This window comes from Grosmannia clavigera, assembly GCF_000143105.1.
Source record: "Grosmannia clavigera kw1407 unplaced genomic scaffold GCSC_146, whole genome shotgun sequence".
NCBI classification, from domain to species: domain Eukaryota; kingdom Fungi; phylum Ascomycota; class Sordariomycetes; order Ophiostomatales; family Ophiostomataceae; genus Leptographium; species Leptographium clavigerum.
This window is the reverse complement of record NW_014040795.1, coordinates 119900-144820: the sequence shown is the minus strand read 5'-3', so window position 1 is coordinate 144820 and position 24921 is coordinate 119900. Positions and strand designations below refer to the sequence as shown.

General features: G+C 54.7%; 11 protein-coding genes across 11 annotated transcripts; 6 read left to right on the top strand and 5 right to left on the bottom strand.

Moving 5' to 3' along the window:
* Positions 1 to 791: 791 nt before the first annotated feature.
* CMQ_5839 (uncharacterized protein) lies at positions 792 to 1196 on the bottom strand (the record flags this gene model as incomplete). The annotated part of the gene is made up of 1 exon (XM_014316485.1): positions 792 to 1196. The coding sequence occupies one exon, from the start codon at positions 1194 to 1196 to the stop codon at positions 792 to 794; it is 405 nt and encodes a 134-aa protein (XP_014171960.1).
* Positions 1197 to 1419: 223 nt separating this feature from the next.
* Positions 1420 to 3672, top strand: CMQ_5907 (dipeptidyl peptidase 3; the record flags this gene model as incomplete). Its single annotated transcript, XM_014316553.1, has 2 exons — positions 1420 to 3154; positions 3404 to 3672. 2 exons carry the CDS (start codon positions 1420 to 1422, stop codon positions 3670 to 3672), a joined length of 2004 nt encoding a protein of 667 aa, XP_014172028.1.
* A 560-nt stretch (positions 3673 to 4232) lies between these two features.
* On the bottom strand, positions 4233 to 5143 carry CMQ_5869 (60S ribosomal protein l6; the record flags this gene model as incomplete). The annotated part of the gene is made up of 3 exons (XM_014316515.1): positions 4233 to 4385; positions 4470 to 4805; positions 5030 to 5143. 3 exons carry the CDS (start codon positions 5141 to 5143, stop codon positions 4233 to 4235), a joined length of 603 nt encoding a protein of 200 aa, XP_014171990.1.
* Positions 5144 to 5737: 594 nt separating this feature from the next.
* On the top strand, positions 5738 to 7557 carry CMQ_5837 (uncharacterized protein; the record flags this gene model as incomplete). Its single annotated transcript, XM_014316483.1, has 4 exons — positions 5738 to 5788; positions 5886 to 5955; positions 6036 to 6540; positions 7002 to 7557. The coding sequence occupies 4 exons, from the start codon at positions 5738 to 5740 to the stop codon at positions 7555 to 7557; spliced, it is 1182 nt and encodes a 393-aa protein (XP_014171958.1).
* A 482-nt stretch (positions 7558 to 8039) lies between these two features.
* On the top strand, positions 8040 to 9600 carry CMQ_5844 (nuclear mRNA splicing factor-associated protein; the record flags this gene model as incomplete). The annotated part of the gene is made up of 2 exons (XM_014316490.1): positions 8040 to 8357; positions 8608 to 9600. 2 exons carry the CDS (start codon positions 8040 to 8042, stop codon positions 9598 to 9600), a joined length of 1311 nt encoding a protein of 436 aa, XP_014171965.1.
* Positions 9601 to 10029: 429 nt separating this feature from the next.
* Positions 10030 to 11028, bottom strand: CMQ_5909 (uncharacterized protein; the record flags this gene model as incomplete). The annotated part of the gene is made up of 2 exons (XM_014316555.1): positions 10030 to 10142; positions 10203 to 11028. 2 exons carry the CDS (start codon positions 11026 to 11028, stop codon positions 10030 to 10032), a joined length of 939 nt encoding a protein of 312 aa, XP_014172030.1.
* Positions 11029 to 12945: 1917 nt separating this feature from the next.
* Positions 12946 to 15756, top strand: CMQ_5893 (uncharacterized protein; the record flags this gene model as incomplete). Its single annotated transcript, XM_014316539.1, has 1 exon — positions 12946 to 15756. The coding sequence occupies one exon, from the start codon at positions 12946 to 12948 to the stop codon at positions 15754 to 15756; it is 2811 nt and encodes a 936-aa protein (XP_014172014.1).
* Positions 15757 to 16252: 496 nt separating this feature from the next.
* On the bottom strand, positions 16253 to 17309 carry CMQ_5858 (endosomal cargo receptor; the record flags this gene model as incomplete). Its single annotated transcript, XM_014316504.1, has 3 exons — positions 16253 to 16666; positions 16738 to 17031; positions 17295 to 17309. The coding sequence occupies 3 exons, from the start codon at positions 17307 to 17309 to the stop codon at positions 16253 to 16255; spliced, it is 723 nt and encodes a 240-aa protein (XP_014171979.1).
* A 1323-nt stretch (positions 17310 to 18632) lies between these two features.
* On the top strand, positions 18633 to 19404 carry CMQ_5829 (ADP-ribosylation factor; the record flags this gene model as incomplete). The annotated part of the gene is made up of 4 exons (XM_014316475.1): positions 18633 to 18780; positions 18854 to 19098; positions 19163 to 19228; positions 19315 to 19404. 4 exons carry the CDS (start codon positions 18633 to 18635, stop codon positions 19402 to 19404), a joined length of 549 nt encoding a protein of 182 aa, XP_014171950.1.
* Positions 19405 to 20151: 747 nt separating this feature from the next.
* Positions 20152 to 22374, bottom strand: CMQ_5857 (heat shock protein chaperonin; the record flags this gene model as incomplete). The annotated part of the gene is made up of 1 exon (XM_014316503.1): positions 20152 to 22374. One exon carries the CDS (start codon positions 22372 to 22374, stop codon positions 20152 to 20154), a length of 2223 nt encoding a protein of 740 aa, XP_014171978.1.
* Positions 22375 to 23256: 882 nt separating this feature from the next.
* Positions 23257 to 24548, top strand: CMQ_5824 (elongation factor 1-beta; the record flags this gene model as incomplete). Its single annotated transcript, XM_014316470.1, has 5 exons — positions 23257 to 23296; positions 23414 to 23453; positions 23720 to 24099; positions 24184 to 24392; positions 24468 to 24548. The coding sequence occupies 5 exons, from the start codon at positions 23257 to 23259 to the stop codon at positions 24546 to 24548; spliced, it is 750 nt and encodes a 249-aa protein (XP_014171945.1).
* Between the last annotated feature and the right edge of the window lie 373 nt (positions 24549 to 24921).

Here is a 24921-nt window from a genome sequence, read left to right as displayed (position 1 = left end):
ATCACATATGCGCTGGCTAGCTACTGAGAGCGGTGCTTTCTCGTCACTCGCGCCTGCCGTGTGGGCGAATGCGACATTTGCTGCTGGCGACAACATATGCATAGCTCAAGGCCAATGGCAGCAGGAGCGACATAGAGGAAAGCACCACCCGGAGGGTTGCTGCCTGGGTCTAGCTCGCGACACGGGATGTGGCAAGATACCCTGCGTGGGATACGGATGCACAGAAGGATGGAAGGCGCAAACGGCACGAGACTGGTCCCTGCTTTCGATAGCTGCAAATCCAAGTCCCCGAGACTTTGGCGCAGATGCGCTTCAGCCCAGAGAACAGTGCCAGCTCTCCAGCTATCTGTTTGGTGGAAAAGTTTTGGCGTTCAATAGGGGCGCGGCAGAAAAACTACGGCGCTGGCAATTACTAGGCGATGTGGGGTCGCAGCTTCCAGCAGTAAAATCCCCCCCCCCCTTCGGCCTCTTTTACCACATTTCCCTAGATTAAGAAGGTGCACGCTCAGCTTGCTTAGCCAGCTTACTGCTGGTGCAAATAGGGTGCGTTTCGGCGAAGATGGCCCTGTTCGCACTGACCGTCACAGTGCCGTGGATTGCTGTTGCATGCAGCCCAAGTGCCCATGCGAGTGTGGGGGCTGGCACTTGTTGGGCTTGGAGAGCAGCTGCGAGACCCCAGGTGAGTGCCGACCGACGAGCAGAGTTTGTCGGTGTAGTATTTTTCGAGATTCTGATCGCACCTTTAAGGGGGTCAACCGAAGCCGAAGCGAAGCCAGGGAACGTCTTGTATCTTACTCGTACACGTATCTTACTTGTAGACCGTGAACGGGGTCACGAGGCTGCACGAGCTGGACTCTCGTAGACGTAGACCGTCTTATGACAGGGGCAGTGACCACATAAATCAATTCGGCAGCGCGGGCCGACTTCACCGCCACGACAAAGTCTGGACGGTAACGCGTGAGCATTTCTCGTCCGCCGGCTGCAAGCCGACATCGCTTGGCTCCGGCCTCTCCTGCCGCTACAGCTCTAAAACCCCGCCGTTCGTGCCTCCTTGGCCGTCCTGGTGTGGCGTCCTGCACCGCCACTTCATTGGCTGCTGCTGGCATCGGCTTGTTCCCAAAAACGGCAGGTACGCAGCCAGTCAGCCAACCACAGGCGCACACGACCGTGTGAGCCTCGCCCAGCTTCCCCTCCATCTCTTTGTAAGAATCTTAAATTGCTCTCTTCTGTCAGATGAACTTTACTCCTCGCTTCGGCCGTGTTCACCACGCTCCCCTGCTTCACACCCTACATAGCGGTTTGCATCTTGCCAGTCCCTTGAGGCTTTTCTCCGCTTGGCCCCCCCCTACTCACTTCGCCTCCGGCCACCATCCCAGACTTCCCCGCCTCATCTCCCGCAGATCCTGCTCTAGCACCACAATGGCCCTAACTGCCCACGAGCTCAGCCATTATTTGGCCGACGCACCGCCCAGTGTGGTGCGGCTGGAGATCTCCAAGCACTTTGACCCTCTCTCCGACAGCCAAAAGCGCTATGCCCACTTCATCAGCAGGGCTGCCTTTGCCGGCCAGCGGATAGTTCTCCGGCAGGTATCCCCCGAAGCGGAAGCCATCTACGATTTCATCCTGGCCCTCAATGAGACTGCCAATGGTGACTGGAAGGCTTTGGCCCAGAAGGCCGGGATCGAAGAGCCTCACCTGGCAGCTTTTCTCGAGTATGCGGCCCAGTTTCTTGGAAACGGTGGCAACTACAAGAGCTTTGGTGACTCCAAGTTTATCCCTCGAGCCCCGGAGTCTGCCTTTGCCGCTCTAGCAGAGACGTCGCCCTCCGCCGCGAAGCACTACGCCGCAACGAAGGGAGGCATATTCTCTGCCGGCTCGGCTGGACTCCTGCACCTGGGCTACACCGACGAGGGCCACCTGACGACGTACTACCCCGACTCGCCCGACATCACCCAGGCAGAGATCTCGGCTGTGGCCAAGTGGACCGAGAAGATGAGCCTTCTGCCTGAAAATACTCGCTTGCGCAAGCAGAAGGGCAGTAACGTCTACGAGCTGCTTATCGCCTCTGCCGTGACGGCGCCTCCCGCTGATGGCGGCGACCTGAAGAGCACCCAGACAGAATTCGCCATCGACGATGCTGATGGCCCATTGAAAGGCGCCACTATCCGTCTCGTGTACGGGGACTACGCGACCGAGATGGCCGCCATCTCTAGATACATTGCCAAGGCTGCCGAAAACGCCGACAACGAGACGCAGAAGAAAATGCATCTGGCCTATGCACACTCCTTCCACGACGGCTCGCTGCTCGCCTTCAAAGACAGCCAGCGCTTCTGGATTCGCGACAAGGGCCCAATGGTCGAGTGCAACATCGGTTTCATCGAGACCTACCGCGATCCGGCCGGCACCCGTGGCGAGTGGGAGGGCTTTGCTGCCGTTGTCAACCTCGAGCGCACACGCGCCTTTGGCGGTCTCGTAAAGGCCGCCCCGACGCTGATACCGCTGCTGCCGTGGACTGCAGACTTCGAGAAGGACGTGTTCCTATCGCCCGACTTCACGTCGCTTGAGGTGCTCACCTTTTGCAGCTCCGGAATCCCGGCCGGTATTAATATTCCCAACTACGACGACATCCGCCAGACCGAGGGCTTCAAGAATGTTTCACTAGGCAACGTCTTGAGTGCCAAGGCCGCCAACGAGAAGATTCCCTTCATCCGTGACGAAGACCTCGAGCTTTACCAAAAGTATCGCGACGGTGCCTTCGAGGTCCAAGTCGGCCTACACGAGCTCACCGGCCACGGCTGTGGCAAGCTACTCCAAGAGACGAGTACAGGTGTCTTCAACTTCGACCATGACCACCCGCCGGTGAGCCCGCTTACGGGCAAACCGGTCACGTCTTGGTACAAGCCCGGCCAGACCTGGGGATCCGTTTTCGGTGGCCTTGCTGGTGCATACGAAGAGTGCCGCGCCGAGCTGGTCGCCATGTTCCTCAGCTGCGAGTTCCCCGTGCTCAAGATTTTTGGCTTTGGCAACGGCACTGTCGACATCAATGGCGAGGCAGGTGACGTTTTGTATGCATCCTATCTCTCCATGGCCAGAGCCGGCCTCACTTCGGTGGAGTTTTGGGACCCAAAGGGTCTAAAATGGGGACAGCCGCACTGTCAAGCACGTTTCTCTATTCTTCGTGTACGTTCTCTCCCCTTCCTCGTGTTTGAATTCTCTGCTAATCCAGTGTTCGGCACAGTGCTTCCTGGAAGCGGGCGACGACTTCTGCAAGCTCTCATATGAGAAGGATGATTTGTCGGACCTGACTATTCACCTGGACCGGTCCAAGATTTTGACGACTGGACGAAAGGGCAAGTTTACATTTCAACTCCTTTGGTCATGCGTATTTCTAACACCTGGACAGCTGTGAGCGATTACCTCCAAAAGTTGCACATCTACAAGGCAACTGCCGATGTCACCAACGGCACCGACTTCTTTGCCGGCAAGATGTCCAGCGTCGGACTAGAGTACTGGGGCACCAAGGTTCGCGACGTTGTACTAAAGAACAAGCAGCCGCGCAAAGTCTTTGTGCAAGCCAACACATATCTGGACGAGGCTACTGGCAAGGTCACACTGAAGGAATACGACCCAACCCCAGAGGGCCTGATCCAAAGCTGGGCCGATCGGGGATAAGCATATTATGCAGACAAAGTAACTGAGGCGTCCTCTGGCAAGGTTTGATATATCCCCCTTAAAAAGCGCATCTAGACATAAGATCTCAAAAATATACATCTCATGTTCACGTCTCGACATACACGGAATTTTCAATATTTTTTTGTGTTCTGATGTCATAGGTCTTTTTTAAGTTTTTTCCCTTGTGGCCCTTTTAAAAGTAGAATTTTTCCCCACACAAAAGGCCATTGTCGTCCCATACGTGTGTGCAAGAAAATTAACAAGAAAACATCAACGCACACACATGCAGCCCAGGTCGACACCGTCCACGGTAACCGTCCAAGGCAAGAGAGATTTTCCGGTCATGCCACCTCTCCGCCCCCCGCAAACATCGTTCTCCCACGCTCAATACCCCACCCATTCATCTGGCTTCTCCGTCGATCCTCTTACACAACAGCCCAGTTGGGTTGAGATTAATCACGTCGGAGAGAAACAAGACGAAGACGTAACAAAGCAGCTGAACAAGGCCGGAGGCGCGGTATATGGTGGATACCACGCCATCACCTGTTGTCGAGCTTCGTTTACCACTTCATCTCGTGGGGCTTGTCACCCTTGCGCAGGCTGAATGATGTGGCGAGGTAGCTGCTGAGCAGGTCGACCTTCTTGATGTTTGCGATGATGGCCTTGTCGATGGCCTTCTGGTCTTCTGCGCGCGTCGCCTGGACGACCTTCTTCTGCAAAGGGGGGTTAGCCGTCCTGTCCTGTCCTGTATTCTCGTTCGTCGATGTTCTGCGATGTGTCCCGTGAAAAAAGCTTACCTGGGGCTTCTCTCCCTGCTTGAAGAATGCCTCCTCGCTGGCCTTCTCCTTCGCCTTCTCCGCGGTGAAGTAGTTCGGTGCGGCGATCTCCTCGATCTTCTTGGCGTCCACGCCGGACAGGTCGACCTTCTCGGATGTCGCGATGACGTACTTGGCGTTCACTCTCCGCAGCGGCACACCGTTGACCTTGAAGGGGCCGGTGACCAGGAGCAGGCCCTGGTCGAGCGTCTTAAGGAGAACGACACGCTTGCCGCGGAAGCGGCCAGCAACGAGGATGAGGATCGTGCCGGGCTGAAGGGACTTGCGTGGAGCCCAGGGGCGAAGGGCCTTGCGGACCTGTTCAGGAGAATATACGTTAGCGATGCGCCTCTCAAATACTCGGTTCCCGTTCCGTTCATTCCATGCCCGGTGCCCCTGTCTAGGCAGTCTCGATCCTGTCGGACCTCAACTGCCGCCGCCTGGCCCCATCTCCTTCTTCCACTGCACTGATAGCCAATGACATGTGCTTCCATCTGCTCTCTGTTCGTATTCCTCATCATCTCATTCCCGGCACTACTGACCTTCTTCGGCTGTGAGTCCTCTTCTGCGGCGTACCACTTCTGGGCCCGCTGGCTGGGGTGAGGCACCGTCCGGGTGGACTTGCCAAACTTCTTCGTCGTGGGTGCCGCCGACATGTTGAGATTTTCGAGGGTATAAAGAGGTTGACAGAAGGAAGAAGAAACCAAACCCAACTCCTTTACTTGTTGTCGATTCGCGAGTGCGGCGATGCGATTCTTGAGTTGCGGGATTGGAAGGAGGAGTAGGAAAAAACCACACCACAGAATAATATTAAAAAAAACTGCTAGCCACACTTCGGGCGACCACAAACCCTACAGGCCAGCCTCCATGTGCCAATTTTTTTTGCCAAAATGTGCGGCCGTCCAGTCTAGCCAATAACGGCAGGCCACAAGCCCTTTTGGAGCCTATACAGATTAGGCTAGCGCCCTGTTCCAGTCACGTGGTTATGTGGGTTCGACCTACGGGTCCCAGGCTTGACGCCTGGCGGCCAGCTGCCAGTATGGGGAAGTAAAACGTCACGAAACTGGCAGCCTTCCGCAATTTTGGTGACGGTTGGCGTGGTGGAGAGAGCTCCGAAAGCTACTGAGTACATCATCATCAACAAGCCAAACGACGTCAGCCCGTTCTGACTCCAGCTGTCTCTCCATCCGTCTTTGCCGAACATAATCTCACCTCTTTCAGTTTGGGTCCTAAGATCCTAGGCTTACAAAATGTCAATTGTTCCGATCATTACATTCAAGGCTGGGCTCTGTGAAGTGGATGTAAGTTGCCCTTGTCCCCTCGCATGCTTCTAGACCTCTATGAAAAACTGCAGTGACGGCAAAAGAAGACTGGAGCATTGACAATTTGTCAACCTAGACGTCCACCCGACCTCAGAAGGTCAAGGCTCTTGTCGAACCTGGCTACATTTATCTTTACTCCGAAGAAGGTACGAAATGCGACTTGTCTCCCGACTCTTGATGCCGCCACTGCTGAAGTGGGAGTCTCGTGTTTTAACATCCGACGTAGATCTCATTCGGTTTTGCTGGCGGCCTCGGAATGTGCCAATTGATGTTCCGACACTGAATCTTGTCATGGTGCCAACCGACGGCCACTTTGTCCCCTACGATGGTGCGGCCTCTGGCCACGCTTCAGCCAAGACGAACGGTCGCATTTTTGTCCTCAAGTTTGAATCGTCCTCTCAACGATACCTCTTTTGGCTGCAGTCAAAGCCACAGGCTGCGAGTGGCGACCCTTCCTGGATGAGCCCCCGGGACCGAAAGATTGGAGACATCGTCGACCGGCTGCTGCAGGGTGAGGAGCTTGACGTGAACCACGAGTTGGCTCAGGTGAAGAACAACACAGACGACAGCCGGAGAGACGGCGATGATGATGATGAGACCATGGAGGACGTCGAGGGTCACGGCGGCTCGAATTTGCCCCAATCTAGCAGCGGCGGCCCAGGTGCTACGGGTGGCGATGCCCGGAGCGAGGGAGAGGATTCACGTGAAGGCGGAGCTGACGGAGCGAGAGCGTAGGTGTTCGATCTCCCCTTTAGATGTCGTTGAAAAGACAATGCGAAAAAGCATGAAGAGAAAGAAGACAAGAAGGCCCCCCAAACCCGAAACTCCCTGAACCAAAAGTCAGATCAAAAACAGTATGCACATTCATCACGTTTATTTAGCCAAGGGAGTTTGGCAACAGACGGTGTTTCATTGAGCATCTTAGATTTTTTTTTATCTTTTTCGAAACATTACAAGGACAGTTCATTGGACTGAGTCTTTTTGGAACCCCTCCCCCCTTCCGGAAATAGGAGTAGGAACAGGGGATAGGAAAGCTGTGCCACCAAAGAACAGACTTGGCCACGGAACTGCTCATCCATGTACATTAGACAAAAGGGTTTCTGTCTTCGCCTTCATATGCAGAAAGATGCTACCTTCATCATTGCTTTCAAATTTGAATCGACAAGGCTTTCGCTAACTCTTGTCTTTGCAGTGCTTCATCGGCAGCCCCTGCGGATGCTGCAGCTATGGTACGCAACCTACTTGCCTCTCTATCTGGCCAGCAAGGTATTCCGAGCCAAGAGCGGCGAGAGAAGCTCTACCCGTTGCTGAATGATCTTCTCGAACCGTCTGTGACGATCCCCATGATTAAGAGTGCGAGTGAAGAGTATATTGACGGTCTGCTGAGCTTCCTGCCGCCAACGGTACTCATTCTTAGCCAGCAAGATGCAATCGAGGATGGCGACATTGTCGAGCCGACAGCAGAAGCAGCGGCCGCTGCAAAAGTAGCTATGAGTATCGCGGAGAAAAAGGGTCTTTTGGAAAAAGTGCTACGCACTCCGCAGTTTCATCAGAGCCTGGCGAGTCTGACCATGGCTATCCGTGATGGAGGTCTACCCAGCATAGCTGATGCTCTCGCCATTCCCGTCAAGAACCACGGATTTCTGCCCGGTGGTGCCATGCCCTTAGGCGGCGGCGAGGCTGTAGAGGCATTTGTTGAAGGTGTCAAATCTACAGTTCAGGAGAAGCTAGAGAAACAAAAGCAGTAGCGGAACGAGAGCTCGTACGGAATATTTACGACTGAAACTTACATGCAGAGATAAAACAAGCTCAGTTGAGGGGCAGGCTAAATGGCTCAAGGCCCAAGTGCAACAGAAGTACAAGCAAGGGTGTATTCGTAGTAAAGTTCTGCTATGTACGGAGTACTCCGTCCCACTCCGAATATACGTAGATCACTGATTTGGCTTGTGCAGAGAAAGTGGATGAGATCTTGCATACCCCGTACTCGTACATCGTATGCATCTAGCACGACCACAGTGTCTTAAACAGTATGCATTTCCATATATACAGTACCCACTATTCTCCCTAGCCAGTAGCAGAGCTCTTCACACTGGAAGCTCACTTTAGGAGCAGATGCACTTTCTTCTTAGCAGCAGACATTGCAAAGACGTTCAACGAAAGCGCGTCCCTTGTAAGAATTCAGTAAGATACCGAGCCAATACGCCAATAGACCGATTTACACCGGTCAGCCATGGAAGAAGATACGATGGCCGAAGTGTGGTCATTTCCCACCGACGTTTCCAAGTTTAATGAGGACGAGCGCATCTCCTTTTCGAAGCTCGACGGCAAATACATTGCAGTTCAAGAAGACGGGAACGAATTCGAGTTTGATCAGGCGCTGAAGAGATGGATTCCGCACGCGGATGACGACGAGAACGACATGGCCGTGGCCGCACAACTGGCCGCGTACGGCGATAGAGATACAATGGAGGATGGCCGCGATCCTAAAAAGAATGGCGTTGCGAGGCAGGGTCAGAAGCGAAAGCAAGACCAAGCGTACGGCCACGAGGTAAGCTGCACTCGACGTTTACCTGCAGTTGTCTCTCCATCACCAGCACTGCCCTGTTTCTTACTCAGCCCACCCTTCTCTGTCCGAGGCATCCGTCTGGATGAAACCAACTGTGCTTTTGATTTTTTCTTTCCTTTATGTCCTTTCTTTCTTACGAAGAAAAGAACCGGGAGCTCGTGACAAACTGACCCATACTCCACCTCTCCTCACCTCTTGGTGCCTCTTCCTCTGTTCTTCTCTCCAAATTTAGCCATCAGACACAAGTGGAAAGCGACGAAATGACGCAAGCAGCAGCGGCGGCGCCCTGGGCATCAGTAAGAGGGCTCGGGCAGCACAGACGGCCCCAAAGCCGAGGCAGAACACGGCTGTCTACGTCACGGGCCTCCCATCAGACGCGACGGTCGACGAGGTGGCAGAGCTATTCTCACGCAAATGCGGGGTGATCGCAGAGGAGATCGACTCGGGACGTCCGCGCATAAAGCTATACACAGACGCCGACGGCCAGTTCAAGGGAGACGCGCTCGTTGTCTTTTTCAAGCCGCAGAGTGTGGACATGGCCATCATGCTACTGGACGACACAGAGTTCCGGTTCTCGCCGACTGCAGCAGACGCCCCGCGCATGCGCGTGCAGGCAGCTGACGCAAGCTACAAGAAGACAAGTTACGGCGAGGCAGGCGCCCCGGGGGGCAATTCGTGCTCTGGACTGGCAGCTGCAGGAACAGCAAGTGGCGGGCAACGGACCTCGACTGCGGGAGAGGGTCAAACAAAAGCAGGAGCAAGAGGCAACCAGGACAAGCAGAAGATCATCAAGAAGACGCAAAAGCTTGATGCCAAGCTGGCAGACTGGAGCAGTGACGAAGAGCGGCCTTTCGGAGATGGTGGCGGTGGCGGTGGCAGCGGCGGCATCCGCAGTTCTAAGTGGGACAAAGTAGTGGTGCTGAAGCACATGTTTACTCTGGAAGAGCTTGAAGAGGATGCGGCAGCTCTGCTGGACATCAAGGAAGACATCCGGGAGGAATGTGCCAAGCTGGGCGAGGTGACCAATGTGGTGCTATTCGACCAGGAGGCAGCAGGCGTGGTTAGCGTAAAGTTCCGGACAACGGCGGCAGCAGCAGCATGCGTGCGGCTGATGGATGGGCGAGCGTTTGCCGGTCAAGTGGTCGAGGCGAGCATTGCAACAGGACGGGAAAAGTACAAGAAAGCAAAGAGTGGCGATGGGGAGGACGAATCCGAAGAGGACTGAATACAGGAGGAGCCTATTTCTCGCACAGGCGCGACTGCTTATCATCGCTTTTCCAGGCAAGTAGTTTGGACATCTAGAAAAGATATTCCAGCGTAAGCTGTCAGTTTATAGCATAATACATAGTTTTGTTTTGCTTTGTAGAAAACCTGGTTAACTGCGAGCTTGTATTTTATTTAAATTCCTTTTAGTCTACTAAAGCTGAACGTCCTCTACGCCAGTCCCACACCCACGGGGTCTGCGCCTATGCCATTGTGCTGTGAAGCTCAGTATAGTAGACCTGTGAAAATCAAATAATGCGGAAGAACCGGGCCGGCGAGGCTCCTGCAGCGCTCTCTGGAAAGCAAAGGAGAAACGTACGGGTGAAACGCAGCGGTATTGTAACCTAAATCAGCCTTGTCTCGCAGGGGGCGCTCTCGGGAGCAGAAGCCATCAAGCAGACTCTTGAGAGCTCAAAGGTGGAATCTCCAGCCTGACCTCCTTGGCTATAGTGTACCAAATGGCAGCCTCAACGATCTTGGCGATAATTTTTAGATCACTCTCATCTAGGATAGTCAGTCAGCAGACTCAGTTTTGAAATAGTTTACAGACGCCAATATACGTACCTCGCGGAGCATAGATCATGACGAAAGTAATGGGAAGCGGTGCTTTAACCCAGCCCTTGAAGGCCAGTGGATGCCGCTGGCCCCAGCCCTTCTCGAGAACCTCCTTGATGTCGTCCGGGTGTAGGCTCATGTGCATAGACTTCTCCGAGTCGTGAATATGGAAAACCTCACCCTGACCCCAAACATTGACGGGGTGGCGCGCAAACAGGCCGAAACCGTGTTTCTCGATGCATGATGTAGCTGTACAGAGGCTGTCGGGGTACTGCCGGGTTAGGTCCTCGACGGCAGAGCGCAGGGCGACGTTGCATTTGCCCGAGGCTGGCTGGTTCAGTTGGCGCTGTGGTGCCAGGCCGGCCACGATGGGACGCGGGCCAGGGCGATATGGTAATTCTTTCAGTATGCCGGCGGCGGGCGCAAGAACCGTATCTGAGGGTGGCTGACTGTGGTAAACATCCCGCAGGGCGAAGAGGCGAAACCAGAGCAGGCGTAGATAACCAGAAAAGGTAGGTGGTGTGCCGCCTGGGCCGAGAAGCAGGAAGTTAATGTAATCATTGCGGACAAGTAAGACCAGAGGCACTGCGATTATGATGACTTCGAGCAGGCTAGGCTGCAGAACGTGCATCCCAGTGACGAGTAGGAGAGCAGCCACCAGCATAGCAAGAGCGTCCAGAGTGATGGAGAAAGGGTTCTGGCGGATGACCATATTCAGCATGATATCGTTGGCAATGGCTGTGCGGTCCGAAACAGATGGTAACGCCTTCAGTGGGGAATGGTCTGGCTTCGGGGGCGCCGTAAAGGAGGAGCAAGACGCATCCGATGATGCCATTGTGAGCGTTGGCATGGTCACGCTGATAAAAGGGAATGGGAGAGGACAAGAGGTATAAGAGGGGGTGAGGGACGGATACTATAGAGCCCTATAGTCAAGATGTGACAGTGAACCTGCTGTGATGAGGTAGCCCGAAGAAGCAGATCAGGGCAACGGAAAGGAATAGGTATGGGAATGAAAGGAAGGTGGAAAAGAAGAGATAGAGATCAGGAAGAACGGCCTGGATTATAAGCTCCTCGTCGAGCTCTCACATGAACGACAACTATGGGACGCTCAGCGGGGCAGAGTCTCTGGTGCAGCAAATTGTGGCAACGGTGATAACAATGCAATGCCTAATGCCCAATGGTCGAATAATATATGGATGCAGCTGAGCAGGCGAGGGTGTTCTGGCCTGAAGCGAGTGGAGAAAGCAGCAGCAATTTTTTGAGAATAGAACGAGTCCCACGAAGCCGAGCAGTGCGAGGCAAGAACAGCACAGAGTAGGGGGAAAGACAAAAGCTGATACAGGACTACTGCAGGACGGGCTGTCCGTAGTCGGAGGCGCCAGCCACTCAACTGGTAACCCGAGAGCGTCGGGCCAGCAGAGTGTGAGGTGTAATCGGGTTTGGTGCAGATGCTGGCGGGTCGCTGCATGAAGTGTGGTTGAGTTGCGAGGAGTAAGGAGGAGGTGGATAGAAGTGAGAGCGAAGAGAGCAGCGAATGTATAGGGAGGAGGTCGGCCAGGGTCTCGACGAGGAAAGAGCGATGTGGGCTCGTGACAGCCACATGACGAGGTTCAAGACACGGTCAGCAGATTGGACATTGGCTGCGAGCACAGTGGGGGGCGGAATGGTATCCGGCTGGCTGAGCTGAGAGAAAACTGCCATGTACTCGTACAAGGACTGTTCCTATCTACGGGCACGGGTTTACCCCGCTTGGCGATCAGTCAATAAAAAGCAGAGAGCGAATGAATGCCGTGAGGGACGTTGATTCGTCAAAGTACCTGACGAGAAAGAGAGGCAGGCAGACAGATAAGGAGACACGAATAGCGAAACGGGAAAGAAACAGGAGCACACCTGTCGAGACCGGGTTATCACAGCCTCGTTGGGGCAGGCACGGCCAAGGCTTTTTATGGCCGGCAGGTGTCCGCCAAGATGTGCCGCACGAGATCGGCGTCCGGGGAAGTAAACTCTTCGATGGCCATGCACGTGCTGCATACTGTGTACAAATTCAGGCATTGCATTGGTATCATAACCTTGCCCTGGCAGCAAAGACTATATCTTACGTGTGGCAAGTGCACTACTACAAAGGAGAGTGCGGCGACCGGAGCAGAACTAGACTTGAGCACTGAATAGTCAGGTCTTAGCTTGCCAGATTGGGAAGTAATAACAGCAGCTAAACCCATCTTGCGCTTGGCGGCTCAAAAGTCAAATGCGAATAAAGCGTGGAAGTCACCCCTGGGTGAGAAAACCCCACTGTCGCTTGTGCAGTGTGGTTGCTCAAGCAACTACTCCGTACTCCGTAATGTATGTAGAATGGGAAGAAGGAGCGCCCCTCCAATAGCCAATGACATCACTTATAGCCCTACAAGGGGTGCAAACAACAAGGGACTAATGGGAGAAACTAGTGCTCTCCTGCTACGATGTACGTCGTACGGAGTATTCTCCTAATGTTGGCTGGGAGATGGCCCTTCCTTTATCTCTTAGTCACTCGGCTCTTTTCCCGTTGACAGCAATTTCCTGCCGTCATTATGATTCTCTCGCTCCAAACATTGCACCCTCTCTCCCGATCGTCCTGATCTCGCGAATGCTCCGTGTCTTTGCCTGTGTGCCGACATTGTCCGCCCTCTTCTCCTGAACCCTGAAGGGTATTTTTTTTTTTTTCGTCGCAGCATTCCAGTCGTACTGCTCAGAGCCCAGTGCATTCTTCCTCGCCAGCATGGGACTTCTGCCCACGGGCCTACTTCGGCCACGGGACGCCCGCCAGCGGCTGCCCATATACGAGCAGCCGAGTCCGACGACACTAACTAAGGAGCGGTACTCAGACTCGGAAGCCTCGTCCGACGACGACGACGATGACGATGACGACGACGAGGTTGAGGAGGGCGACAGCATCTACGCGGCCTCCGTGGCATCAGCTCGTGCGACCAGCGGTCCGAGCTCTCGCCAATCCTCGGGATCTGCAACGGCAAGCTCGCTGATGTTGCCTAAACGGCCTGCTACAGCCTCCAGCAAACTTTCTCGTCTGCCACGGCACCGGCGGCGGTTGGGTGGTATCGGGGCTCGGCTGTATCGCCTACCAAACAAGGTGACCCGTTATCTCTGTGCGGCCATGATCTTCACCATTCTTCTCTTCATCTTCAGTCTCGTCCGCGCCAGCCAGCTGGAGAACCGTCGGATCTCCAGCGGCCAGTTCGACCGTCCGGCTGCTCCGCCTCCCGCCTGGGAGTCATTTGACTTTTTGACCCGCTACTACGGCGGCGTGCGCAACCTGGTCGCCTTAAAGGATAATGTGCCGCAGTACCCGCGCGCTGAAGATGAGCAGCCCTACAACGTCACCGCCACTCCTGGCGATGCGACGGCCGAAGACGTGCCTACACCGCCCAGGGTTCACCTGCACGCTGCTTCTGGCTTTGCTGTCAACAACAACAAGGGTCCGCTGCCACCAAGCTTCCCGTTCGACCAGCACAAGAGCTCTGTCCTGGCCGACGGGGCCGCAGCGGCCGGCGGTGGTGATGCTCCTCCGGTGGCTTGCTTCATCGATAGCCAGAAAACCGTCCGCGTCCCGTCTCTGCGCTACTTTGAAGGCCGTCCCAACGGCTTCCCCCGCAACATCCTCGGCTCGTACGAACTGTTGTCGCTACCCGAAGATATCTGCTTCGAGCGCTACGGACGATTTGGACCCTACGGCTACGGCTACTCTGTCCGCTCGGGCGGTCTCGGCACCGGCGAGTACGGCGAGAAGGCTGGTTCCGACGCCATCTGGGAGTCGACCAAGCGCATTGACTACTCCACTGTCGACTGGGCTGATGTCCAGAGGCGTTGTTACAATGCCAATGCCCACCGGTTTCGGTCCACATCCGCGCGAGCTCCACCACCCAACGGTTTCTATATCGGTGACGACGCTGCAGGTGTCCACATTGTTGCGCGTGACGAAGCCAGAGGGAACAGTGCTGCTCCTGCTGCTCCTGCTGCTCCTACTGTTCCTGCTGTTCCTGCTGTTCCTGCTGTTCCTGCTCCTGCGGCTCCTGTCAGTCCGGCCGTCCCGGCTGCCCCGGCTCCTGCTTCTGCCGATAAGGGCCCCGCGGCAGTACACCCTCCCAGCAATGCACCGCGTACTGCTGTTGTCGTTCGGTGTTGGGATGAATTCGTGTGGCGCGAGGATGACATCATGAACCTGCGGGCACTGATTTCGGAACTCTCGCTGGCATCAGGCTCGCGCTATGACGTCCATCTTCTGGTCCAGGTTAAGGACGACGCCAAGAACCCCATCTGGGCTGACGACGAGATTTACCAGCAGCGGATCGTGGACACCGTGCCGGCCGAATTCCGCGGGATTGTCACGCTGTGGACCGAGACGCAAATGCTGGCACTGTACCAGGGTATCCACGACCACTTCACCCGGGGCCCGGATCTGCCCGTACACGGTGTGTACCGCGGCCTGCAGATGGCGATGCAGCACTTTGCGCAGCTCCACCCCGAGTACGAGTATTTCTGGCAGTGGGAGATGGATATCCGGTACACAGGCCACAACTTGGATCTTTTCACCAAGATGGAGAAGTGGGCTGCCAAGCAGCCGCGCAAGGGCCTGTGGGAGCGAAACGCCCGTTTCTACATGCCGGATGTGCATGGCAGCTGGGACGACTTCCGCCAGATGGCGCGCGTGCAGACCGAGGTCGCTGCGGCCGGCGCGGGCAAGGCGTGGAACCCTGCTCTGGGCAAGGACAAGGACGCAAAGGACAGCGACAAGACGGTATGGGGTCCCGTGCGGCCAGCCGACCCGAACGACTGGTTTGAGGCGGCCGCCGACCCGGTGCCGCCGACAACATACGAGAAGGACCGCTACGTATGGGGCGTGGATGAGGAGGCGGATCTGATCACGCTGAACCCGCTCTTCGACCCGGCAGGCACAACCTGGCTACTGGCCGACGATATTACAGGCTACAACGAGACAACTCAAGGCGGTAAACCGCCGCGCCGCGCTCAGATCATCACGGCTTCTCGCATGTCGCGTCGGCTCCTGCGCACAATGCACCGCGAGACCGCCTTTATGAAGCACCACGCCTTTTCGGAGATGTGGCCGGCAACGGCGGCACTGCAGCACGGCTACAAGGCCGTGTATGTGCCGCACCCCGTGTATGTGGATCGCGAATGGCCTACGGAGTACATGGCTCATACCTTCAACGGCGGCCTGAACGGCGCCTCTGGCGGCTCGCGCACTTCGGTCTTCGGCCAGCGCGAGCACAACTTCCTTGGCCTGACCTGGTATTACAACGCTGGCTTCTCGCGCAACCTGTATCGCCGCTGGCTCGGCCTCAAGGTCAACAACGATGGCGGGCAGGCGTTTGAAGAGGAGACCGACGCCAACCTGAACGACACGACGGTGGATACGATGCGCGGCGGCGAGGGCCGCATGTGCTTGCCGCCCATGCTACTGCACCCCATCAAGGAGGTGGAACTGCCGGTTGAGAGCAATGTGGGCGACGAGTACAACAAGAAGCCGTCCACGGAGACGGACCCATCGTCGTGACTGCCATGATGCATGCCCTGACGAAGCGGTGTTTTGCTTCCTTTTATTCGCGGGTTTCGTGCTGGCCGAACAGCCTGCACTCTGTTTTGCATACTCTCTCGGCGTTGGTACGGCGTTGGAACGGTCGGCCAACATACGCTGGCTCTTTATTTGGAACATCGTTTTGGTGCTTGGGTTTCTTGGTGGTGGAATCTTGTCACGACCTGTTTTACACTGGACGCCCGTCCTATTATGCATAGTACCTGTTGGATCATATATGTTTGGTTAGGTTATGTGCCAGAGATTTGACGAGATCGAATGTGACGAGAACGGACGAGACACTGCTTTTATAATCCGTACGAAGCGAATACGACGACCCGCAGACGTAGGAACGATCTGAAATCCTTGTGCAATGCTAACGTATCTTATATTGATAGTACAGAAAGAGAGTCGTGTTCGGCAGAACGAGGTTTGTCACCGGACGGTCTCAGCGACCGCTCAGCTCAGCTTGGCTCCTTCAGATGACACGCTTCACCTCGAAGAAGCGCCGCAGCCACCAGACCTGGAAGACCGACTCGCCGATGACGACGCCGATGACGAACAGGTTCCACCACTTGACCCGGCTGTTGGTGCTCTCGGCCGTGTTGCGATGCGTGCGCTCTCGCACGACAATGTATGACTGCTCGTCCTTGACCTGGGCCAACAGGTCTGACAGGCGGCGAGCCTCGGCCTCGAGCGGATCCTTGGGGCTGTCGGCTTCGGACACGTACACGATGCCGTGCACGTTAAAGGAGACCTCCTTGCTGGACGCGCCCCAGTGCTCGTTGCTGAAGCAGTATTGATACTTGCCGTCCAAATGGGCGCTAAAGGTGAAGTCGCCGTTTGAGGTCGTCTTCTGGAAGGTCTCATACTGGCCGTTGGGGGTCGTGATCTGCACAAGACGAGCCTCAGTCAGCACGGAAGGGGGGGGGGGGGGGTTGGAGGGCAAAGAGGGAAGCCTACCCAGAAATCAATGTCCAGGTTGCCGGCGCCGCCAAACTCGCGGTCGCCCACCTGGAAGGTCACCGTCATCGTATCGTCGCGATGGAGCTCCTCAAAGAAGCATTCGCGGCCATGCGCAGGCAGCTGGATGTTGTGGGCGGCGACCGACGGCAGCAGAGCGGCAGCAGCGGCCAACAGGCCGAAGAAGAGACGTGCCATTGCAGAAGAAGGGTTGCGGTGATGCTGTGGTGCAGTGATGCTGCGGTGCGGTGCAATGGCAGCAGAAGCGGGAACAGGCAGCTGCAGCGGCGCGCTCTCAAAACAGTCGGATAGCAATCGTTCGTGATCGTTGCTCGCGTGCCCAAGGACCCACCGCTTTTTTCTGTCGTGTCCTTTTTTCTCACCACTCTCGAAGGAAGACAGCTTGCAGTTCGCGATTGGCGCTAGCAGCCACAGTCCAGTGGCGAAACGTGCTGGGGTCAGTGGTCCGCTGTGGAACCTGCTTATCACTGAGATACAATGTGGGCCCGTGCTCTCGCCCCCTGGCTATCTTCTTCGCAGGGCACTTTACGACGTACTCCGTAGGCCATCATTCGCCGTAATCCAGCGAAAACAAAAAGGGGCTGCGGTCGGGCCGATAATGTTCCGACCGGAGGGAAGTACCCCGCCACCACAGTGCTGGGAACAACCAGCCAGAGCTCAGCCACCTGCTGAAGAAGCGCTATCACTCGTATGTGCATATGCATTCCGCACGGCCCCTGCTCCTATCTCCAGGCAGCTGGCGGTCGGCGCTGTCCACTGAACGGCCTGCTCCAATCCTTCCCTGACTCGCGCGTTGGTCCGCTGTCCCAATTATTATTATTTTTCCCTCGCACTCTATTTCTCTCCCTCCCTTCCTCTCCCTCCCACCAAAATCACACTACACCGACAAATCCCACTTCTGGCCACATCGCGACAAATCGCCCGCCTGTCCTCTTCCCCATCGTCCGCCCCTCGTCGTGTGTCCCGAAAGACAACAGCGATTTCTGAATCCAGGCCGAACCGAACGAATTTTCGAGGTGAGCTCCCATAAAGAAGATTCAAGTGGCCACAATAGATCAGATGTGAAGCATCTGGCTGCCTCTTTGATGCCTGATCCCTAGCCATTTCACTTCATCTTGTTCCTTTCTTTCCTGCCTTTCTACCTCATCATGTGTTTGCCTCCCCGGACCGCATTCTCGCCGTCCATCCTCCCACACCCTCCTCTCACACCAGCTGCCGCTGGCTGTGTCGCAAGGCTATACCGCCGTTGGGTCACCCTATATGATGGCACCCTCCTATTCGCCCTCCTCCCTGCCAGAAAGAAGCTCTATGCTTTTCTTCAAGACCGGGGACCGCGTCAAGGCGCCAGCCATAGCCTCACGGCTTGCTGTATTCAACCCTCGCACTCCACTAGCACCACCCATCGCGCCCTACCGCCTCTCATGTGACAGCTTAGAGAGGATATATCTGTTGGCTTCGAAATTGACTCCCGAGCTCGTGATGGATGCTGAGGAGGGACTGGTGGCCGCAGCCTGAGGCATTCCACCTCCACGGCCGTCCTTCCTCTAAGCCTCTCCATATCTCACCATACCGGCATGCATTTTTTGCGTCACAAACAGCTGTTCTTTTACCGCACCTGGCCGTGCGACGTTGGCGCCTATAAGATAGGAGACCAGCCAGCAGAATACGGACGACTCCCTTTTCTCTTGTCATTCACATACACTTTCTCCTTTTGCACCGTTACCTACTCACTGGCACGCGAACCAATAGAAAATCGAGCCCTGGCTGAGCTAACCACTATCTTGCACAGCCTGATCTATACTCAGCCGATCTTGCACTTTGTGCCTCTCCCTTTCTAAACCACATCAGCTCAACAGCCGCCAAAAACCGTCACTATGGGTCTGAGCATCAGCAAGCTGTTCAGCGCTTTCCTGGGCAAGAAGGAAATGCGCATCCTGATGGTTGGTCTTGACGCTGCTGGAAAGACTACTATTTTGTACAAGTTGAAGCTGGGCGAAATTGTCACCACCATTCCTACCATTGGTATGCTGCCATGCGCAGACTTTCTTCGCGTCTCCACAATCGCTGTGCACCCACTAACCGATTGCCTATTTAGGTTTCAACGTCGAGACTGTGGAGTACAAGAACATCCAGTTTACCGTGTGGGATGTCGGTGGTCAGGACAAGATCCGGCCCCTGTGGAGACATTACTTCCAAAACACCCAGGGCATCATCTTCGTCGTTGATTCCAACGATCGTGATCGTATCGGCGAGGCTCGCGAGGAGCTGCAGCGTATGCTGAACGAGGATGAGCTCCGCGACGCCATCCTCCTGGTCTTCGCGAACAAGCAGGATCTGCCTGTATGTGCCCTGTCCACCTTTACCTAGATCCAATTCGACTCCGTGCTGACCTAATCCCTACCAGAACGCCATGAACGCCGCTGAGATTACAGACAAGCTGGGTCTGCACAGCCTGCGGTCACGCGGATGGGTAAGTTGACCCACCCAATCGACATAAAACCACAGATGCCTCCCGGGAGACTACCATGCTGACTGACGGCTCTTTTCCCTGAATAGTACATCCAGTCGACATGCGCCACCTCTGGTGACGGTCTGTACGAGGGTCTCGACTGGCTCGCCACCACTCTGCGGAAGACGAACAACTAAATATCGACTTATTACGAGTGCCCAGCTGAAGCGTATATTCTGAAAGAATGAGAGAGTCAGCCGCGTAATTGTGACTGGCCATGCGCTATCTTTGTTCTGGGCTCCTCGGCAGCTTTGCGCTCGATATATACACTTAACCGTCTCGGGTCCTGGTTCCTGCAATAAAACAACCACCGCGCCTGTTTTTCTCTTTTCACTATCTCTTCCTCCTCCGGCTAGCTTGCACATTCTGATGTCGTCGGCTGGCGTTGTTTCGGGCTGTTGTTGCTTGCTTCAGTCCTTCTCCCTATATGTCTCTTGTGTATCTTCGTACAGTATTGCCTCCCATGAGAAATCGAATTCTAAATTCTACATGCCTCGCGTGGTGGTCATTGTGTTAATTTATGCTTGGTTCCCCCTAATACTCTTCTCACATTGCGTGGACAGGTACTTGAATCGGCAAGGCGAGAAAGTTTGAAATGTATTGTTGATATTGCTGGCACGGCTGCACTGCGTGAAAACTGAAATATAAAATGCCTTCTTATTTTCCTACTACTCCAAACTGCTGGCAACAGCCTTATTTTCGGAGCAATACGTCGATGTGATAAAGTTATGTGATAACTTAATGTACATTATTCAAATACAGTGGGATTCTTATGTATCGTGAGAAGGCTTTCTGCTCCATCCCGTCACAAAACGCCATATAACGCCAGAAGCACCCCCCGCCCCTACTTTAATGTCACATTTCTTTCCCCGCCCTCTGAGCTCTCACGCACTTGTCTTATCTGATACAGGTGCCGGCGACTCAGCATGCACGTCCAGCCCAGAGCCATCTTCTTTGATCTGGACGTGGGCAATGTCGCCCATGCGCACGTGACCGCGGATGATCTTGTCGGCCAGCCCGTTTCCGATCTCAGTCGTGATCAACCTGTTAAGCGGGCGCGCACCAAACTTGGGGTCATAGCCGCGCTCTGCCAGCCAGCCGCGAACGCTGTCTGGCACGTCCAGCACAATGCGCCTGTCTGTCAGGCGCTCCTGTAGCTCCTTCAACCGTATGTCGACAATGTCGCGCAGGGCCGACTTTGCGAGGCGCTTGAACACGATGAATGAATCAATACGGTTCAGAAACTCGGGCGGATAGCTGGCAGCCACGACGTCCAGCACTGCCTTGCGCACACTCGGATCAACGTCGCCATCGTCCGTCTCTCGATATGGATGCAGAGGGTCAGCACCGACAAGGATGTCTGCGCCCAGATTTGAGGTCAGCACAATGATGGTGTTGCGGAAATCCACCCGGTCCCCCTGTGCATCCGTCAGATAGCCTTCGTCCAGTACCTGCAGCAGCAGGGCCGAGATGTCACGGTGGGCCTTCTCGAACTCGTCAAATAGCAGCACCGCGTACGGCTTGCGCCGCACGGCCTCCGTCAGCTGGCCGGCATCGTCGTAGCCGACGTAGCCTGACGGAGCACCAATCAGGCGCGAGATTGTGTGCTTCTCCTGGAACTCGCTCATGTCGAAGCGCACCACCGCAGACTCGGTCGAGAAGAGAAAAGCGGCCAGCTTCTTGCACAGCTCCGTCTTGCCGACGCCTGTCGGCCCTAGGAAGAAGAATGAGGCAAGCGGCCGGTTGTCCCCTGACAGGCCGGCGCGCTGCATCCGCACGGCATCGGCCACGGCCTTGAGCGCCTCGTCCTGGCCACGCACCGACTCTCGCAGCATGTCCTCCATGTGCACGAGCTTCTCAATGTGGCCCGATGTCAGCTTGGACACGGGGATGCCGGTGATGCGGGATACCACAGTCGCAATGTCGTCGGCCGTGACCGAATCGTGGAGGAGCGGCGCGCTAGCCTCGTCTTCTGCGCTGCTGGTTTTGGCCTTTGCCTCTTCGTCACTGTTTCGCACCTTCTCCTCAAGGGAGGGAATAACTCCGAACCGCAGCTCGGACGCGCGTGCAAAGTTGCCCTCGCGTTGCGCCCGCTCGAGATCAACTCGTGCGCGATCTAGCTCGCCCTGCGCCTTCTTGATACCATCGATCTCCTCGCGCTCCTTCTGCCAGCGCTCAGTAAGCGCCTTGGCCTCTTCCTGGTATTTATTAAGGTCATCTTCCAGCTTCTGACGGCGCTCGCGACTGGCAATGTCTGTCTCCTTGCGTAGGCTCTCAAGCTCGATCTGGATAGTCATGATTTTTTGGTCAAGACGCATGATATCTTCGGGCTTGCTCTCTTGTTGCAGCCGCAGTGAGCTGGCAGCCTCATCCATCAAGTCAATAGCCTTGTCGGGGAGGAACCGGTCCGTGATGTACCGATTGGAAAACGTCGCAGCAGCAACAAGGGCGCTGTCGGTGATGCGCACACCATGGTGCACTTCGTATTTCTCCTTTATGCCGCGCAAAATGCTGATCGTGTCTTCGACTGAAGGCTCATTGACGACAATCGGCTGGAACCGCCGAGCCAGTGCAACATCCTTTTCGATTAGACGGTATTCGTTGAGCGTCGTAGCACCGCAGCACTGGAGCTCGCCGCGGGAAAGTGCCGGTTTCAGCAAGTTCGATGCATCTATCGATCCCTCAGCCTTGCCGAGACCAAGGAGGGTATGCAATTCATCTATGAAGAGGATTACCTCGCCATTGGCCTGCTCCACCTCGCCAAGCACCTTCTTGAGCCGCTCCTCAAAGTCGCCACGGAACTTGGCACCTGCAATGAGCGAACCTAGATCGAGGCTGATAACTCGCTTGTTCTTGATACTCTCAGGGACCTCGCCCTGCACGATTCGCAGGGCTAGGCCTTCCAGAATGGCTGTTTTACCCGTTCCAGCATTGCCGATCAGGACCGGATTATTCTTCGTGCGGCGAGAAAGCACCTGGATGGTACGTTGGATCTCGGCGTCACGTCCAATCACCGGATCCAACTTTCCGTCCTTGGCCTTCGCCGTGAGGTCAACACCGAACTGCTCTAGGGCCGGCTTCTCTGCCTCCCCACCACCCATATCCATACGGTGTGTGCCGCCTGGAGGATGAGGTCTGCCATTGGAATAGAAACGAGAAGTATCGAGTGGAAATAAGCGAGCTGGGTTGCGTGTGACAGCTATATGTCTAGGCGATATGGATAATCGATAAGGAGTGGTTCGGAGTAGAGGGGTGGCCACCTTCGAGGATGTGTTGAGTAGTCGTCCTCGTGTCGTAGCGGCGAGAAGCTGTTTTCTGACAAACATTGTTGCCATGTATTAAGTTTGCGAATCTTGGAGACTTGAACAAAAAGCTATGTCTTTAGGGAGAGGGAAGAATCATTACTATAGCGCCCCAGCAGAAGCTCATGGCCCTTCTTTATGTACCCTGTGGTGGCGTGGTGATGCTGTCGAGTACCTTCGAGCAGCTTCCCAACTTTTCGACTCTGTCTTATCTTATCGTACGATACCATAATATGCATATATGCATATATGAGGGATTGTAGCCGCAAAACTACGTTATGCAATTTTTTGCTGCCGTAGAAACAAATTACGTTCTATGCAATAATAGGTTCCTACCCTATCCTACACTATCACAACATAATACTATAATGAGATTCACGACACGCGGTATTGATAGACTACTAAGCAATTGCCTAATGTTTCGCAGTATTCACAGCCAGATATACGGAGTACGGAATACACCTCTACTGTGTAAAATACTATTGGCCATTGGCCGGTGGGAAATGTGGGGCAATTGAAGCGCCAGAAGAAATTTGGAGGGGGAAAAACATTTCTTTCATAAGTCCCACCATTTATTACCCCCACCACTTACTTTCCATCTCATCACCAGCCTCCTCAAATTTTTTTTTTCGCAATTTCCCTCTTTTCCAAGTACAAATACCCTGGCTATTTTCCCTCTCTTTCAAAATGGGTTTTCCCGATGTTACCACTGACGCCGGTGTTGCTGGTATGTTCCATACCGTCTTTTTTTCTGAAGACGAACAAGTAGCTTGCCGTCTGAAGGGCTTCACCTTCGTCTGGGCAACAGCGCAAGATGAGCAGTCAATCTGACCAATGCGTGCAGTGCTCAACAGCTGGCTGGCCACTCGCTCGTACATTTCTGGGTACGTTTTTTCCTTTTTGTCTAGATTTAGCTGCGTTTCTTGAAGCCCTGTCAATTTCCTGTCAGCACATTGGTTCAAGATACATTTCCGTGATGAGAACATATTGGTCCGTGTTTCTGAGTAGACTCAAGACCTACACATGACGACCCCAATAGCAACACAGTTGCACCTCTGATCTTCTTGATACCAATTTCATATACGACCTTCAAATTTGGCGCTCGCGATTCGTTTTAATGGCTAACCGGGTCTTTGCTTTGAAAATATAGCTATGCCACTAGCCAGGCTGACGTCGCCGTTTTCAAGGCACTGAAGTCCTCTCCAGAGACAGCCAAATACCCGCACGCTGCGCGGTGGTACAAGCATATTGCCTCGTACGAGGAGGAGTTCGCTACGCTGTCCGGCGATGCTTCCAAGCCTTACACTACGTACGGCCCCGAGGAGTCGACGGTGACCGTGAACACGGCTAAGGCCCCGGCTGCTGAGGAGGAGGATGACGACGTCGATCTGTTTGGCAGCGACGACGAGGAGGAGGATGCTGAGGCCGCACGCGTGCGGGAGGAGCGTCTGGCAGAGTACCGCAAGAAGAAGGAGGGAAAGACCAAGCCGGCCGCTAAGTCCGTCGTGACGCTAGATGTCAAGCCCTGGGGTAAGGAACCGTCCCTTATTTCTGTCTTGCTGGAGTGCCGTACATGCCAGCGTTGCCATACTGGATCAAAGCTAACTGTTGCAGACGATGAGACCGACATGAAGGCTCTGGAGGAGTCGGTCCGCGGTATCGAAAAGGACGGTCTGCTGTGGGGTGCTTCCAAGCTTGTTGCTGTTGGCTTCGGCATCAAGAAGCTGCAAATCAACCTGGTTGTCGAGGACGAGAAGATCTCTCTGGATGACCTCCAGGATGAGATTGCCGGTTTCGAAGATTACGTTCAGTCCAGCGATATTGTAAGCTCTGTTCTGTCATATCTCTGCCTCCAAGCCATGACTGTTAATACTAACGACTTTTTTCCTCGTGCACAGGTCGCCATGCAGAAGCGTGTAAAGGGGCGAATTGCCCCGTTTGCGACGAGTTCTCACCAGAAGATTGCTTTTCGTAGCTAAAAAAAGCTTAATAAAGACAGATCAAGGATTGAATCCTTCACAAAATAAAAACGAAACATGACACAGCAAGAAATTTTTTTGCGTAAAAAAAAAAAAGTCCCGCACCCGTGTGCTTTTCGGCGACACTGGGGAGTACGCAGGTAAAATACTAGGCTGAAATTGTTGATGCTAGAATGAGCCGCCTGGGATTTGTGGAGAGGAGCTATGTTATCAATTAGGCTTTACTCCGTATGGAGTACTATGTATGAGAATAGTGGAAGCCCAAAGAGGCAACCCTAAATGCATTCGGATTGGCTGAAGACGCGGGCTCTTCCCAACTTTTTTTCACTACTTTTCTCGTCCCACAGTATACTGTACATATATCGACGACGGT